The sequence below is a fragment of the Pleurodeles waltl genome, chromosome 1_2, assembly GCF_031143425.1.
Source record: "Pleurodeles waltl isolate 20211129_DDA chromosome 1_2, aPleWal1.hap1.20221129, whole genome shotgun sequence".
NCBI lineage: Eukaryota > Metazoa > Chordata > Amphibia > Caudata > Salamandridae > Pleurodeles > Pleurodeles waltl.
The window spans coordinates 1,014,468,275-1,014,481,498 of NC_090437.1; the positions used below are offsets into that span (position 1 = coordinate 1,014,468,275).

Below are 13,224 nucleotides of genomic sequence, written 5' to 3' on the forward strand. Positions count from 1 at the left end.
TTTGCATTTTTTTCATCTTTCTCTCTTTTCTTTCTTTCCTTACTAAAACATAACAAAAAATGCTATTATTCTATGGTACAATATTATAGTCTGGTTGTGTATACAAATTGTTTCTTATAAATATAATTATCATTATGATTATGATTTTTATTGTTTTTTCTTCTAGTTACAAAGTATTTATTCTATTGTACCAGTGTATGCTAATTTATTCAATAAAGCATTATTAAACTAAAAAAAAATGATAGGAAATAAATTCTGAAAGTAGTAGTATCCTCAGGTTTCAAGTGCAATTTCCTTACTTCTTGTAACCAAACACATATTTTTACTACAAACTAAACAGCTGGGTGACTCTAAGGAACAGACCTATGGAAATCAGAAAGCTAACAACCCAGAGTGGGTTAGCCAAGTGAAGGTATTGTCCCCACAGCTCTGTCATATTTTTTAAAGGAGCACCAGCTGAATATACCATATACTAAAGACCCGACTTACTGTGATAATTGTCCATTAAACATGAGGCTGGTAAAAGACATGCAAATAAAAAACCTCAACTACAGGAAATGAGGATAAGCCCTTCAAGTACACACACAGAGCCAATATGTATTCAATATTTTATTAATAAACATACAATTACTATAAAAGCTGTTGCATTTTAGACATTTCCTACTTTTCAAAGGCATTTTAGAATAAATATATAACAGAACATTTAGTGTACTTTAAATGGAACATAGTAGTCCCCCGGGAGCGAAGAATAGCGTCTTTTGAGCAGAATTGTTTGAAGTGCGAGCTCCTTTGTCTCACCAAACCTTATGTTATGTCATTGCTAGTATCTAGTGCACTACAAAATGCATCGGCAACATCTTGTAACACCAGTGGGGAAATCACCACAGACGTCAGAAAGGAAGTACACACAACAGGGGAAGAGGGAGCTCTGCGTGTTCCATGGGCAAAAGGGAGAACAAGCAGCAGGTAGAACATCTCAACCCTTTCTGTTCAGCAACAACAAATTATTGTTTTACATTTCTTTTTTAACAAACACATTCACATTACAGTTCAATATAATTAAGCATATTACTTCCCTTGATATCCCACGACGATGAACAAGAGTATCACGAGAACTACATGGAGGGTGCCAAAGACTCCCTCCTTCACCCCCCTCCAAAACACAGATCTGGCCAAAATGTTCAGAACTAGCTTATAGTGTAATGCTGGCCAGAATGCAGTTAGTCTCAGTGATTGGCAAATATAGTTTTTAAGAGTACTACTTCCATCTGGGTTGTTTGAAATGTGGTTAGCAGAGAAAAAGCTCGCCTGTTGCATTGTGAATATTTATTGACAGCAGAGTTTTAATGCAGAACTCATTCAACCAAAACATGCACACATGGGATCTGCAAAACCATACGTTATCGGTACGGGAGTCAGTGTTATCATATACTCCTACTGCAACAGGTGAAGCTACAGACATGTCACAAATACACTTAGAGAACGTGCAGCTTGGACTGTCCATATTGGGTTCTGAGCAGTTTACAGTGACGTGTATTCGGCAGACACCAAGCAAAGTGTAAACATCGAAGTTATCAAAATATTGAGCAGGAAGTCATGCAGGAACTTCGTTAGAGGAGAAAAGCCAACTGTACATTTCCAAAACATGTCTTCTTTAAAACTTAACTGAGCTCCCTCGTTAAATCGGTGAAACTAAATGGGTAGGAATTATACATGGTATTACCATGTGATTATTGCATCCAATAAGTAACGGTAGATCCTGTGCAACAGCTCTGCATTTTCTAAGGCACAATTTGAATGAAACATAGATGTGTGCTCTTCTGCTGGACAGTGAACAGGTTGCAATTATGCGCAGGGGCGCATTTTTAAATGAAGGGGCAGAAATTTCCGCCCAAGTCCGCCACCTACATGCAAAGAAGAGGCAAGCACTATATATAATAAATAGTTGATTTTGAAAACGTATAAAAATATATTGCTCACCTACCACGGCATGCCTTTTTAATCTCGTCTCACTGCTCTCACATCTTTTCAAAAAACACGCAATTGTGTTCAAAGACGACACTGAATTTCGTCAAAAAGGACGTGGGCTTCAAAATGTGCTATCGTGTAAATGGTCTCATTTAAGAGAACCACCACGTAAACGAATCAATAAAGCTGTTTCTTATTTATTTATTAAATAAGATGTCCATGGCGCTGCATCATTGGAAATTTGCAATTGACAACTGAGCTATGTGTCCGTCTCCGGGCCACCTCAAGTGCTGCCCTCTGGAAGTACACCAGAATACAAACTCAAATTAAGTGTCCTGGCACTTGGTAAAGTCTGCAAATGAATGATTTAGTAACTACATTCAAAACGTGCAGCGTATGCAGAATTCACTGACATGCGCCTTTTTTATGTCTCCCCATTGCAAAACCAAATTAAATGAATTCAATAAACAAAAAACGGAAAAGAAAATCTGTACATACAGAAGTCAGAATGACTCCATCTGGGAGGGGAAAGGACAAAGCAGAAACCCAACAAAACTGCCTCTTCACTGCTAAGATGTCTAGGATGGAACGTGGGCCACAAGAGTATTTGCATCTGGTTGTTAATTATGGCAGAATGGGTCAATCACTTCAACCTTCATCCATTATTTCACTATAGGTAACACTGTCGCTGATACACATACACCGCACTACAGTACACACAGAAGCATCCGAATCGTGTTGATGCAGCACCCACTCCCGTTTCTCCCTAGCGACACAATCTCTTTAAAAGGCGAGGTCCATGCACCAGCTCTTGCGCAAACGCTGTCTTTCTGGAATATTTTATGTCAGTACAACTAAACTGTGGTTTTCTCATGATTCACATAACAGCCAGACCAGGATAACTTAATGGTGGCGCTGATCACCTTACCACCCCAGTCCCTAAAAACACACAGCACACCACAGAAAATGTGTAAGTTAGCCCTTTTATTTGGGAAGTCTCAAGCACTTCGCGACAGGTCAGCACAATTACCTTTCGTGTGGGTAGGGTGTGCGTGTATGTGCGTACGTACGTGCGTGCGCGCACCTGTATAGCAATCATGGCCACGTAGGGCTCTTGAGATGCTTCCTATGGAACTTGTAAAGTAACCCCAGTTCATTTGAGCTCTATGGATACAAATAACAGGATTTACTCAGGTTCGAGACGACCATGCTTTCCCCCCAAAAATGCACAATAAAACTTCAATAGGTCTTTGGTGGAGCGTACATGGCAACCAATCAAAGTGCATTATTTCTTATATGAAAGTTAGAAGCCTATACTCCCTGTGGAGATGGACAAAATGTGCGCGGCTTAGAAAAAACGTGGGAAATGGCTGTCGCCATCTTGTGTGAACCCTCTCCAGGAGAAGGCAGGAACGCTCACCACTTCCTCTCTTAATGCAAACAAAGCAAGAAAATAGCTGTTTTCACCCCAAAAGGTTTTACGCAAGAGGTAAATAGGAGAAAGCAATCTCGCTTTTTTCAAGTTTGTTTCTGCCTCATTTCTCTTTCCTCCAGGTTCGCAGAGCAATGGAAACCTACCCAGAGGTCTTCAGCAGACCGGATGCAGCCTTTGAAGTATCGACTTTCGTTGTCCTTCCGCCTACTTGCTATTGCTTTGCTGTATGAAAGCCGGTGCTGCACTTGTGGTTGTTCAGAAAGACAGACATTTTTGGTAAAATAATGGACTGAAGATCAGCGAAAAGGTGTCAATGTAGAAAAAAATTAAAGGTGCAATAATTGATATGGCTAATACTACCTTTAGAAAGAGGAAGCCGAACACAAAGCGCTTAAGCATTAAGTGCCATCTATGCAGTGTGTCGATGTAACATAAAAGCACAGTAAGGTGTACCAGAGGTTCGAAATGGGTCAAAGATTTGACTTCGCTAAAATTTGTGCTCATATAACGTATGTCGGCATGTGCGAGAGCACGTCTGAAAGTCATGTAAACATTCTAGATATTGAAAAATAGGAACATTATTGGAATTTTATTGCACCTTTATTTTTTTTTATTCCCATCGGCGAGAATAACATAGGCTTTAAATCTTGCAAGCGAACTCTAATAAATATACATAAACATAGTAGTATTTAAGATCCAAGTTGCGATGTTTGCACCTCATTAACGTGTGCAAGTGCATTAAGAATGGAAAAAAACGAAGGCTCTTTAAGGTTCAGACTCAGACAGAGCCTTTTCCAGAAGCATTTGCCTTGAGATGAGTGCTGTGACGTCCAAGATGGAGAGTTGCACGATAGATTGTCTGGAAGCAGCCCGCGGGGCAAGGTGGCGGATGTATTTCTCACAGAAAACGTTCAGGTCTGAAATTCATGTCACAACGTTGTGGGCTGACCCGCTGCTGTGTTTTAAGGGAAAATCAGAAAGAAAGAAAAAAATAGTCACATAATATTCATTCAAATTCATGCATTTAGCTCCGCAGCAGAGACTGAAGACAGTTTTACATGGGTATTGTGAACACTGAATTTTTACTAATAAATATTCATGTATTTTGAATTATGAATCTGCATAGAATTTGACTAATATAGAAAATAATGTGTGACTTGGAAAATATGCCCACTTGAGTGGCCAACATTATTCATGAAGTGTCTTTATTAATGGCTTATTAATATTAGTTTAAGTATTTATACTAAGAAAATGTAGCAATATGATGTATTAATGAATTTGCATTATGTATTTGCTTTATTAATTGTGGGCCTTAAGTTAGTGAGGTTTTGGGCCTAGTTTGCACAGCCTCATGTTAAGCTGCACTGTACAAACAATGCTGTGAGAAATGTGCGCCTGAAGAAATTAATACATGTATTGTTTTCCTCTGAGTTGACCAAACGTTAGCAGATGTCTAACTTTCTCACGAGAACTGCTTGCTAGAATGTCTTGTACTAGTTATTTAAACAATGTATAGTTTGATGCGTGAGACAGCGATTTTACCACAAGCTAACAATGGATGCACTGACTGGAGTACAGATGAATACAAAAATGTTACACGACGATGGGAACAGGAGAAGAGGAGCCAATCATCGACATGTGAAAGACAGTTTTGTTATATCTTAGATTTAGATATAAATCCTTTTTGGATTGAATGTAAAAGTACGATTCTTTGACCAATGGAAACGTGGGAAGTTCTTTAGATGATTTTAACTTAGCTCGACTGCACAAAGGGAAGGGTGCTCATTCCTAATCTAATTTCCTCTGTAGAGGATTCTATCTTTAACTTTAACTGCTGAATGCTGATTACTTAGTTATTGCTTCCTCTAGTGGTTCGGATAGCTTAGAGTCCCCGGTTCTGAGCCATTCCCTTTCATGGCCTGTTGCTGACCGAACAGATGTCCAACTGACGAAGATAATAGCAGCTTGCTGATCCAATTGAGGAGAGGAATAACAAAGTGCTATTGTTCTTGTTGTAAGTTTGTCTTTTGTTTCTAGGTACCAACCGCTATTTTGATAGAGCCATAGCTAGATGTTTTCCAAATTTATGTTGACTAAAATTGTTTTGCATGAAGCCCAAACATGCTATTCTAATCAGAAGGCTAGTAAGGGAAACCCTGACAAGGTAACAGGCTGCTATTAACTAATAATTGATGTTGCTCAGTTGCGGAACCTAGATGAATGCTATTTCATTTGCTCAGTTATTTTTGCTCTTACTCTGTACTGTAACTCTTGAATGTTTAGTGATCAATGCACTAGTTAAGTTGACATTCGTTAGAAGAGTTGGTCAACCAGTGTTGTTCTTGTATGTGTACCATTTGGTTGTGAGACTAATTTACGTAATATTAGCGCTGTTTATATAGGGAAATACATTTTCTAACTTTTACATAAAGGTGTGATCATTCATGGCCAAATGGGTCATGGTGTGTGAAGATTTCTGACTTCAAAGGTATTTATTGTGGTTTATTGATGATGTGTTAGGATTTATGGTGGGCATTACTCTAAGTGCAATCAAACAGTCCATCAAACCTCAAACATGTCCCCTTATAAATTAAAGATAAGAAACCAAATAAGGTCAGGCGCGCTAACAGTATCTCAAAGCTGTTGAGCAGGAGTTACATCCATGCTATTTATTTCATGTCCTACACTCAATAGCCACTCGGACAACAAGTTACCCAGTATGGAATAGGGGAGAGGGGCTAACTGGCCTGGAATTACCATTGCTCTTCAGTATTTTTGCCTGCCAGTTAAGACTTTTCAGAGCTGGAATGATGAATAACATGCTGGGCCCCAGAACAACCAGGCCCTTTCTCACATATTTGCCCCAAATTTCAGGGCCGAACTGCTCACAAATTATGAGCATAAAAAAAGATTAAACTTGCAATTGTGTGGGGCATGGCATCTCCTGTGCAAAAACCCCTTTGCACAACATGTAGTCTAACCCATGTTTGTGTTAACATTGTATGTCAAGTGTCTTAATTACCCAAGAACTTAAAAATGTGTGACAATCACAAAATGTACAGTGCAAATTCATTTAGGACGGGGAACTCTAAATAGCCCATGCCCAAGAATAAACTCCTGACCGTACTGCCGGGACTGGTCTCTAAGGCAGGCACTGGCCTTACCTGTATACTACCGGAACAGCCAATAGCAGTCCTTTAGACCTACAAACGGCAATATAGAAATGGATGCTAGGCACCTGGATAGATGCTTGGTACTTCACTTGGGAGATTTACGCACGGGTGGTATCCTCATACTTTTTCTACTTCTAGTAGAGGGGGAACTACCAAGGTGTCAGACCCTTACATGTGGGAAAGTAGTTGCCATGATAGAAAACACCTGGGAAGACGGCAAAATAGAACCCTACATAGCCCAAGCATACTCAAACAGACTGGAAACGGGTAAAAAGGCGATGGTGCGCCTCTGCGCACCAGTGCTGGATAGTCTCAAGCAACCACTGACACATGCAAGAGAGAAATGGATGGTCAATATTTGAGAAAGACATATGCCAAAAATATCGAGGAACACTCTTAAAGGTAATTCTATTTAATTATCTCCAAATGATTCATCTTACATCAAGGAAAAAATATTTAAACTCCAACCCTGTATGCCAGAGATGTACCAAGCTGAAGCTGGGCTCTGCATATGACCTAAGATTGTCCAATGAGACCACAACGAAATGGGAAACAATAGTCGAAATTATTAAAGGAACTACAGCCAGGGAGAGCCTATTACAGACTGAAATGTGTCTACTGGGGTTAACACCCCCATCTAGGAAGAAGAATATAGGGAATTCATTAACTGACCTGATGCTTATATTAGTTAAACAAAACATTTCTATGCATTGTGAATCTACAACAATGCTTAGCAGAGAAAATGGAAGAATTAAGTTCCACACTGAGGGAACTAGAAGGGACGGCATTGCTTATGATGTGACACAAAGGCTGATAAAACCTTGGGGCAGGAATAATTAGTACCATCAAATCAAAGCGAGAAATGGTGAATAATACTCTTTAGGAATCTCCATAAGTAGGTATGCAATGAACGCAAGGCTATCTCTTAAAGGTAAAAATGCATATAGTACACCTACCACAGGTGAGAGGGCTCCTCAGAGGTACATTAGGAGTGCCCCATAAAAAGATACACTAGGAACCACCGAAGCGTGCACAGGCATTAGCGGAGCAACCCATCGGGTTAACAGCACAAAAACGTAGTGCGGCGGCCAGCTGCCCCAAAACATGAAGACAATAGTTTATTAACTTGTGTTCTATAATGTTAGATATGAGTCAGGGTCACCACACACATACGTCAATAAATATATGTACAGCCAAAGAAAATAACTGTAAAAGATACAGAAATCAGAATTTATTATATGTAACAGGTGATCAAACAAGTAAACATTGTCAATCTGCAAAGACTCGTACATATACAAGACCACGTATACAAGAAACAAATGGAAATATACTGGATAAAAAGGCAGGGCTACAGGTCTTTGCCTAAACCAGGTTGCACATACCAATATCTGATTTTCTTGCGTGATTAAAACCTGCACTTGTTTCTGTTCTGAAATTTTCATATTTTATTTTGTACTTACAACTACTTCAATATAACCTCAAGGATTAGAGAAAGAAGTCTGGCCACAATAAATGTATCACGAAACCATAGTAAATTATTCTAAGCTAAAACAGTCATATAGCAAATGGATGTCAATCCTCCAAGAAGAGAGGATGCCCAGTAACATGAGACGCCTGGCTGTTGTGAGATGGCTTTCAGAATTACACAGCTCCTAGTCTGAGCTTTACCACAATTCAGGACATGGATATGTGCACTGCACATACAATGAACCCAACAGCAACCAATGTCTGCCAGGAAGAAAGGCTGACTTAGAAGAACAGGTCTCCAAGTAGGAACAGTTTACAGGTTGGGTTACGTTGGTAGGGTTTGTCGGTATAGGTTCCAGTCCAAGTTTATTTATTGTTTTTTTCAAGTAAAACCTCAAACATAACAAGTACACTTTACTCCCAGTAGTAGAATGCAATTTATTACATGACACACAATTAGCAAGAGCATCACTAAAATAAAATAAAAATGATTAAAAAGACTTGGGGAAAATACATCTCTCATAATGTCTTAATATACTCCTGCCCTGCTAGTGGTTCTTTCAGTCAAAATCTAAACAAATGATTAATTGTCATCAGCAGAAACATTACTAAAAGCAGGACATGCATAACAAATTTAGAATACTAGATTTTCTAGCAAATACATTTGTTGTGTTCTCTTTACTTCCGTGTTGGAGCAACACTCTAAGGAGCTTACTTTGCTAAGCCTGCATAAGAAAAAAAAGATTTTGCTGAAGCCACTGCTGTCAAATGGTTAACACCTCCAGACACTAAATGGCCTTTCTCAACTCATTCAAACACGGACAAATATGCATCAAGATGCCATTGGTCATTTACAGCTTTAGAGGACAGTCATTATTTTGTAGACCTATTAATGCCAGCAGAGCAAAACGGATATTTGTAGGCTCAATAAGCCTGGTCACTAAAGTTTACTAAGTTTTAATTTTCATCAACTTATTACAGCTAATTAAAAAATTAGAATTATGATATTAAATTTTCATTGGAGTTTTGATTCCACAGTAATCTGGTTGTCCACAGTCGGACGCCTCATTTACAACATATTTAGATTTTACTCTGTATACTCATAAAATGTATACTTGAGTGCTCACAGACCACTACCTCTACAAACATCCCCCCTCAGAAAATGTTATCAAGTATCCAGAGAGGGTTTTTCAAGCCGTAACTAGTGTGATAGGCATGCTTTTTGTATAATGTCTCAAAAGAAATCAGACTTAATTCAAGACGCATTAATGCCTGAGGGTGTGGCCTGTCTTAAACAAAATATTATCCTGATAACAACACCTTCCATTACGGTTATTTTTTTCACAGACCCCTGGGTTGTATACAGGTGAAGCATAACACATGATTTAGGAACCTCTGGCATTATAAGCTCTAATTATTCGGGCCATCTTCAGCCCACTACATAACAAACCACTAGGACTAACTCTCAAATTATCCTTAATGTTAACATTGTATTGAAACTATTCTAGGGTATGTGTGTTGTTTAATACCTTCCAGCCTCAATCCATTTATAGACCATAAATAATTACAATGCCTACTCCCAACTTTCAAAATTGTAGATTTGTGCTGGATTATTTTTTTAGAGAAATAGCATCATTATAAAGAGCTCAGAACTTCCAACTGCAGCTGTAGTCCAAATATTCTTTGATCGAAAATCAAACTAAGATGGAACTTGCCTAATTTAGGTGGGAACTCAAGGGGAGAGGAATATCTGAAAAATAAAGTTAAGGCAAGGACGCAGCCTGGTTTCAGATCATTGCTATTTTTATTTTACTAAATGTATCGTCCTTGCCCATATTCACCCAACTCTATGTGTTTGAATGAAGAGCCTGGATAAGTTTATGAAAGGCAGAGTCCTAATCAATTGCCTGTAGCATAGCCCATATGCACAATGAACCGGATCGTGATGAATGCCTGCAAAGTACAACGGTTAAGTTGGAAGGCTAGGTCTACAATCAAGAAGGGTTAATAGGCAAGCATACCATGGAAGCTTGCTTATTCTCAGCTGTATGGAAAGCTAAGCAATCTGCCAAGTTCAAATGTTTTCTTTTAAAATGGGTTTTCATGGTAGTTGAGGGCGTTGTATGGTTATGCTCTGCTATGTTTCCACTGCACATAGTTAACGGCTTCACTACCTACATCAGTTATGCTAACAATTTCAGCCGGCAAATAGATAATCACAGCAAACTCAAAGCGGATCTGGTTTACAAAGGTTTTTGTCTTTTTAACTGATACCCAAGTGTGCAAATATTATCCTTTACCAATACATACTGATTTCGGAGTCTCTTTACAGACTCACTGCACTGCCTGTTCTGGTCTTGTGTCCTTACCCTACCCCTAATACCACTGGCAAGGCCTGCAGCCATGCTCAGCAAATATTGGAAGCAACTTGTGGCCTTTGGCCATGCCTTTGTGGCTACCTAGGTCAGTGCACTAACTGGACAAATAGTGTGGGCATAGCCCAATCGCTATATGCACAAGTGTTGGCGGTAGAATGCACTGGGGCCGGCCTGGCAGAATGCACAGCAGGCTCCAGGAACTGAATAGAGCCTTTTGCCATACGCTACTCTCAATCATGTTGTCCACAATGTTGTATGGCACAGCTTAAAAAAGTGGCCAGCAAGCACTGTTTCTATATGCTAAACCTATCTATTCCCAGTGGCCACAAGGTGTGTATATTCCTGCCCCAGCGCAAACTGGACATTGTACTGAGGAAACATCTATGACGTGTGCTGTGTACCCAGCTTAGCATGGTCATATGCTATGTCCAGCAGTACTAGGCGGTTGGGATACTGCCTGCAATATGTGGCCATATCGTGGGTCCAGTAACAGCTAAGTATGTGACAAATGTGCTATATGGATACTCAGGACATGGTATTGAGTGCATGGTATTCATGGTATAGCCTACAAAAGCCCCTAAAGTATTACAAGATGACCAAGCCGGTTGGTATTAAGTGATGGGGGCTACATGTAGACCTCAGTCAAAAGCCGTCTCCTGAGACTAAGCACTGGGTTAGGTTTTCAAATGCTTGGTTGTGCCACCGGCTCCCTGTTGGAGAAATACTTTTTCCCTGTGGAAATTTTGGCACAATGACATGACATGAACAGCAGCGATTGGGCACTTCTAAAGGTGGTGCCTAGTGGATGCTGGGGGTGTTGGCTCCACAAAATGTGTGGCCAAATGCTCTTCCTGCTGCCCTGCACCTGCTATGCACAGCATAAAACTGGTGGTGCCAAGGTGTAGGTAAAGTTAACCATTACGGAGCCAAAGGAATTCACTGATAAACATACGTCAAATGTTATGCTAGATACTATAAGCACTAAAATCTCAGCATTAACAAAAAGATTTTAAAATCCCAGAAACAAACTTAATGTGCATGATCTTTATGTTAACAATCTAAAAGCCGAAAAATGTAGTTATGGGGAGCTATCCAAACATAACTCTCCCCTGTGCACTGCTTATGACAAACATTTCCACTACAAACGGCATCACTGTAGACAACAATATCATGCGACCAATACCACACAACATAATTGTTTATCCATTATATGGGGCATAACAGGAAAATTAAAGTTACAATATCAATGATCGCTACTAGGTATCCTTGCTGCAATTGCATGCCACTAGTTAAACTGAGCTTTATGCAGTCACAGGTCTTAGGAAAAAACTATAGTGTTCCAAACTCATCTATGAAATCATAATCACCATCATTGTTCACTGGCCTGCTTATAAGGTACTATATAAAATACATAGTACATCCTAGGAGCAAAATAGAATTTTTGAGATCTAGGTTAGCAGTGCATAAACATATTGTGCCCCTTTCAGTACAACTTAGGCACATAACATTTTTTTTGGCATGTAAGGCGCATAGTATGTCTCTCCAGCACCTGTAAACATGTGTAGTCATTTAGTAATGATTAGTACCAGTCAAGCCAGCTCACCCTTTTAACAGATCTCTTGATTAACGTTTCATGAAGACAATGGTGCAAAGACATTCATTAAAGGTCAATGCTACCAAAGTCATGTTAGCTTTATTACTGCTGAAAAACATCTGTTTCGGCTGAATTGTTTTTAAAGTTTATCTATATAATGACTTTAAAAGTCGCAGTATTACGAGATAGTGAACGAAAATCAATGTTCTATATGAGGATTAATTAAGGGAGAACTTAGTAGTTGCTGTCTGTGAGAATCATATCTAAATATTATAATTTAATGAAATAGAAATTTTAAATGTGCTGTGTTTTTAGTTGGTATCTAACAATTTATTTTGAAAGTGAACATTTGGATAATCTTACTTGCCCCTACTAAATTCTCTTAATTAATCCCCACATGCAACAATTTTTTTCTTTGGTACATTTAGACCAGGCTGCCCTGTTTTTCTTTTCACAGTATTGTGCTACCATCTGGGAGGTTTATGAGCAGTTACATGTGGGAATTATGGTAGCATAGTTTGTAGACAAAACACATCTCAGTGCTTTCGTTTACTATCTTCTTTCATCGTATTACTGATAAAATTAGCAAGTTACGGATCTTAGACTCTAGCCATAACTTTATTTAAAATACATTTTTCAATGCTCCCTATAAAACTTCAGTTAAAAATGTATAAACCAATTAAATGTGCGATTCAGGTTGAGCTACGCAGGCACTACTCTACTCACAATTTGCATCACTGCTGTTTTTGATGCCTGACTAAAGTAACAGCCTGATTATAACAAATTAAGATTTACAAACCATATAGAGGCACGTACCATACTAAAGTCATGTTATGAAATGATGCCAGAAAATGGTGGTTGTGTCTAGAATAACATCACAAGATTCAACTTACTTCTTGATCTGATATAGCAATCATTACAGTTTAGCAATCCATTTCTGATCCGGACATCAGTGCCAGAAGTTGTGTCTCCAAGCTGTCCCTTGCAAATTCCACACTGTCAAAGGAAGCAGAACAGAACGGGAAAAGTTTGTATACTGTGGTTAATATAATTACGCATACATACTAAAAAAACAAAGGTTACAGGGACAGGTTAGGTTTATATTTTACCCATATAAAACCCTAGAAATTCAGCAATTATAGTTATACTTATGTTAAGAAACTATGACTCATTGCCTAAAGTTACTTTCTGGCAAAAGTTATGGTTTCT

The 13,224-nt window shown here is 38.9% G+C and overlaps 1 protein-coding gene across 4 annotated transcripts in view; it reads right to left on the reverse strand.

Moving 5' to 3' along the window:
• Positions 1-596: 596 nt before the first annotated feature.
• LIMCH1 (LIM and calponin homology domains 1) overlaps positions 597-13,224 on the reverse strand; it is a 662,913-nt gene continuing 650,285 nt past the window's right edge. For all 4 annotated transcript variants that reach the window (XM_069201855.1, XM_069201848.1, XM_069201843.1 and 1 more), the window contains 2 exons: positions 12,909-13,011; positions 597-4,358 (listed from right to left, as the gene is read on the reverse strand). In XM_069201855.1, coding sequence (XP_069057956.1) covers positions 4,333-4,358; positions 12,909-13,011 — 129 coding nt within the window. In that variant the 3' untranslated portion in view covers positions 597-4,332. The remainder of the gene's footprint in view (positions 4,359-12,908; positions 13,012-13,224) is intronic.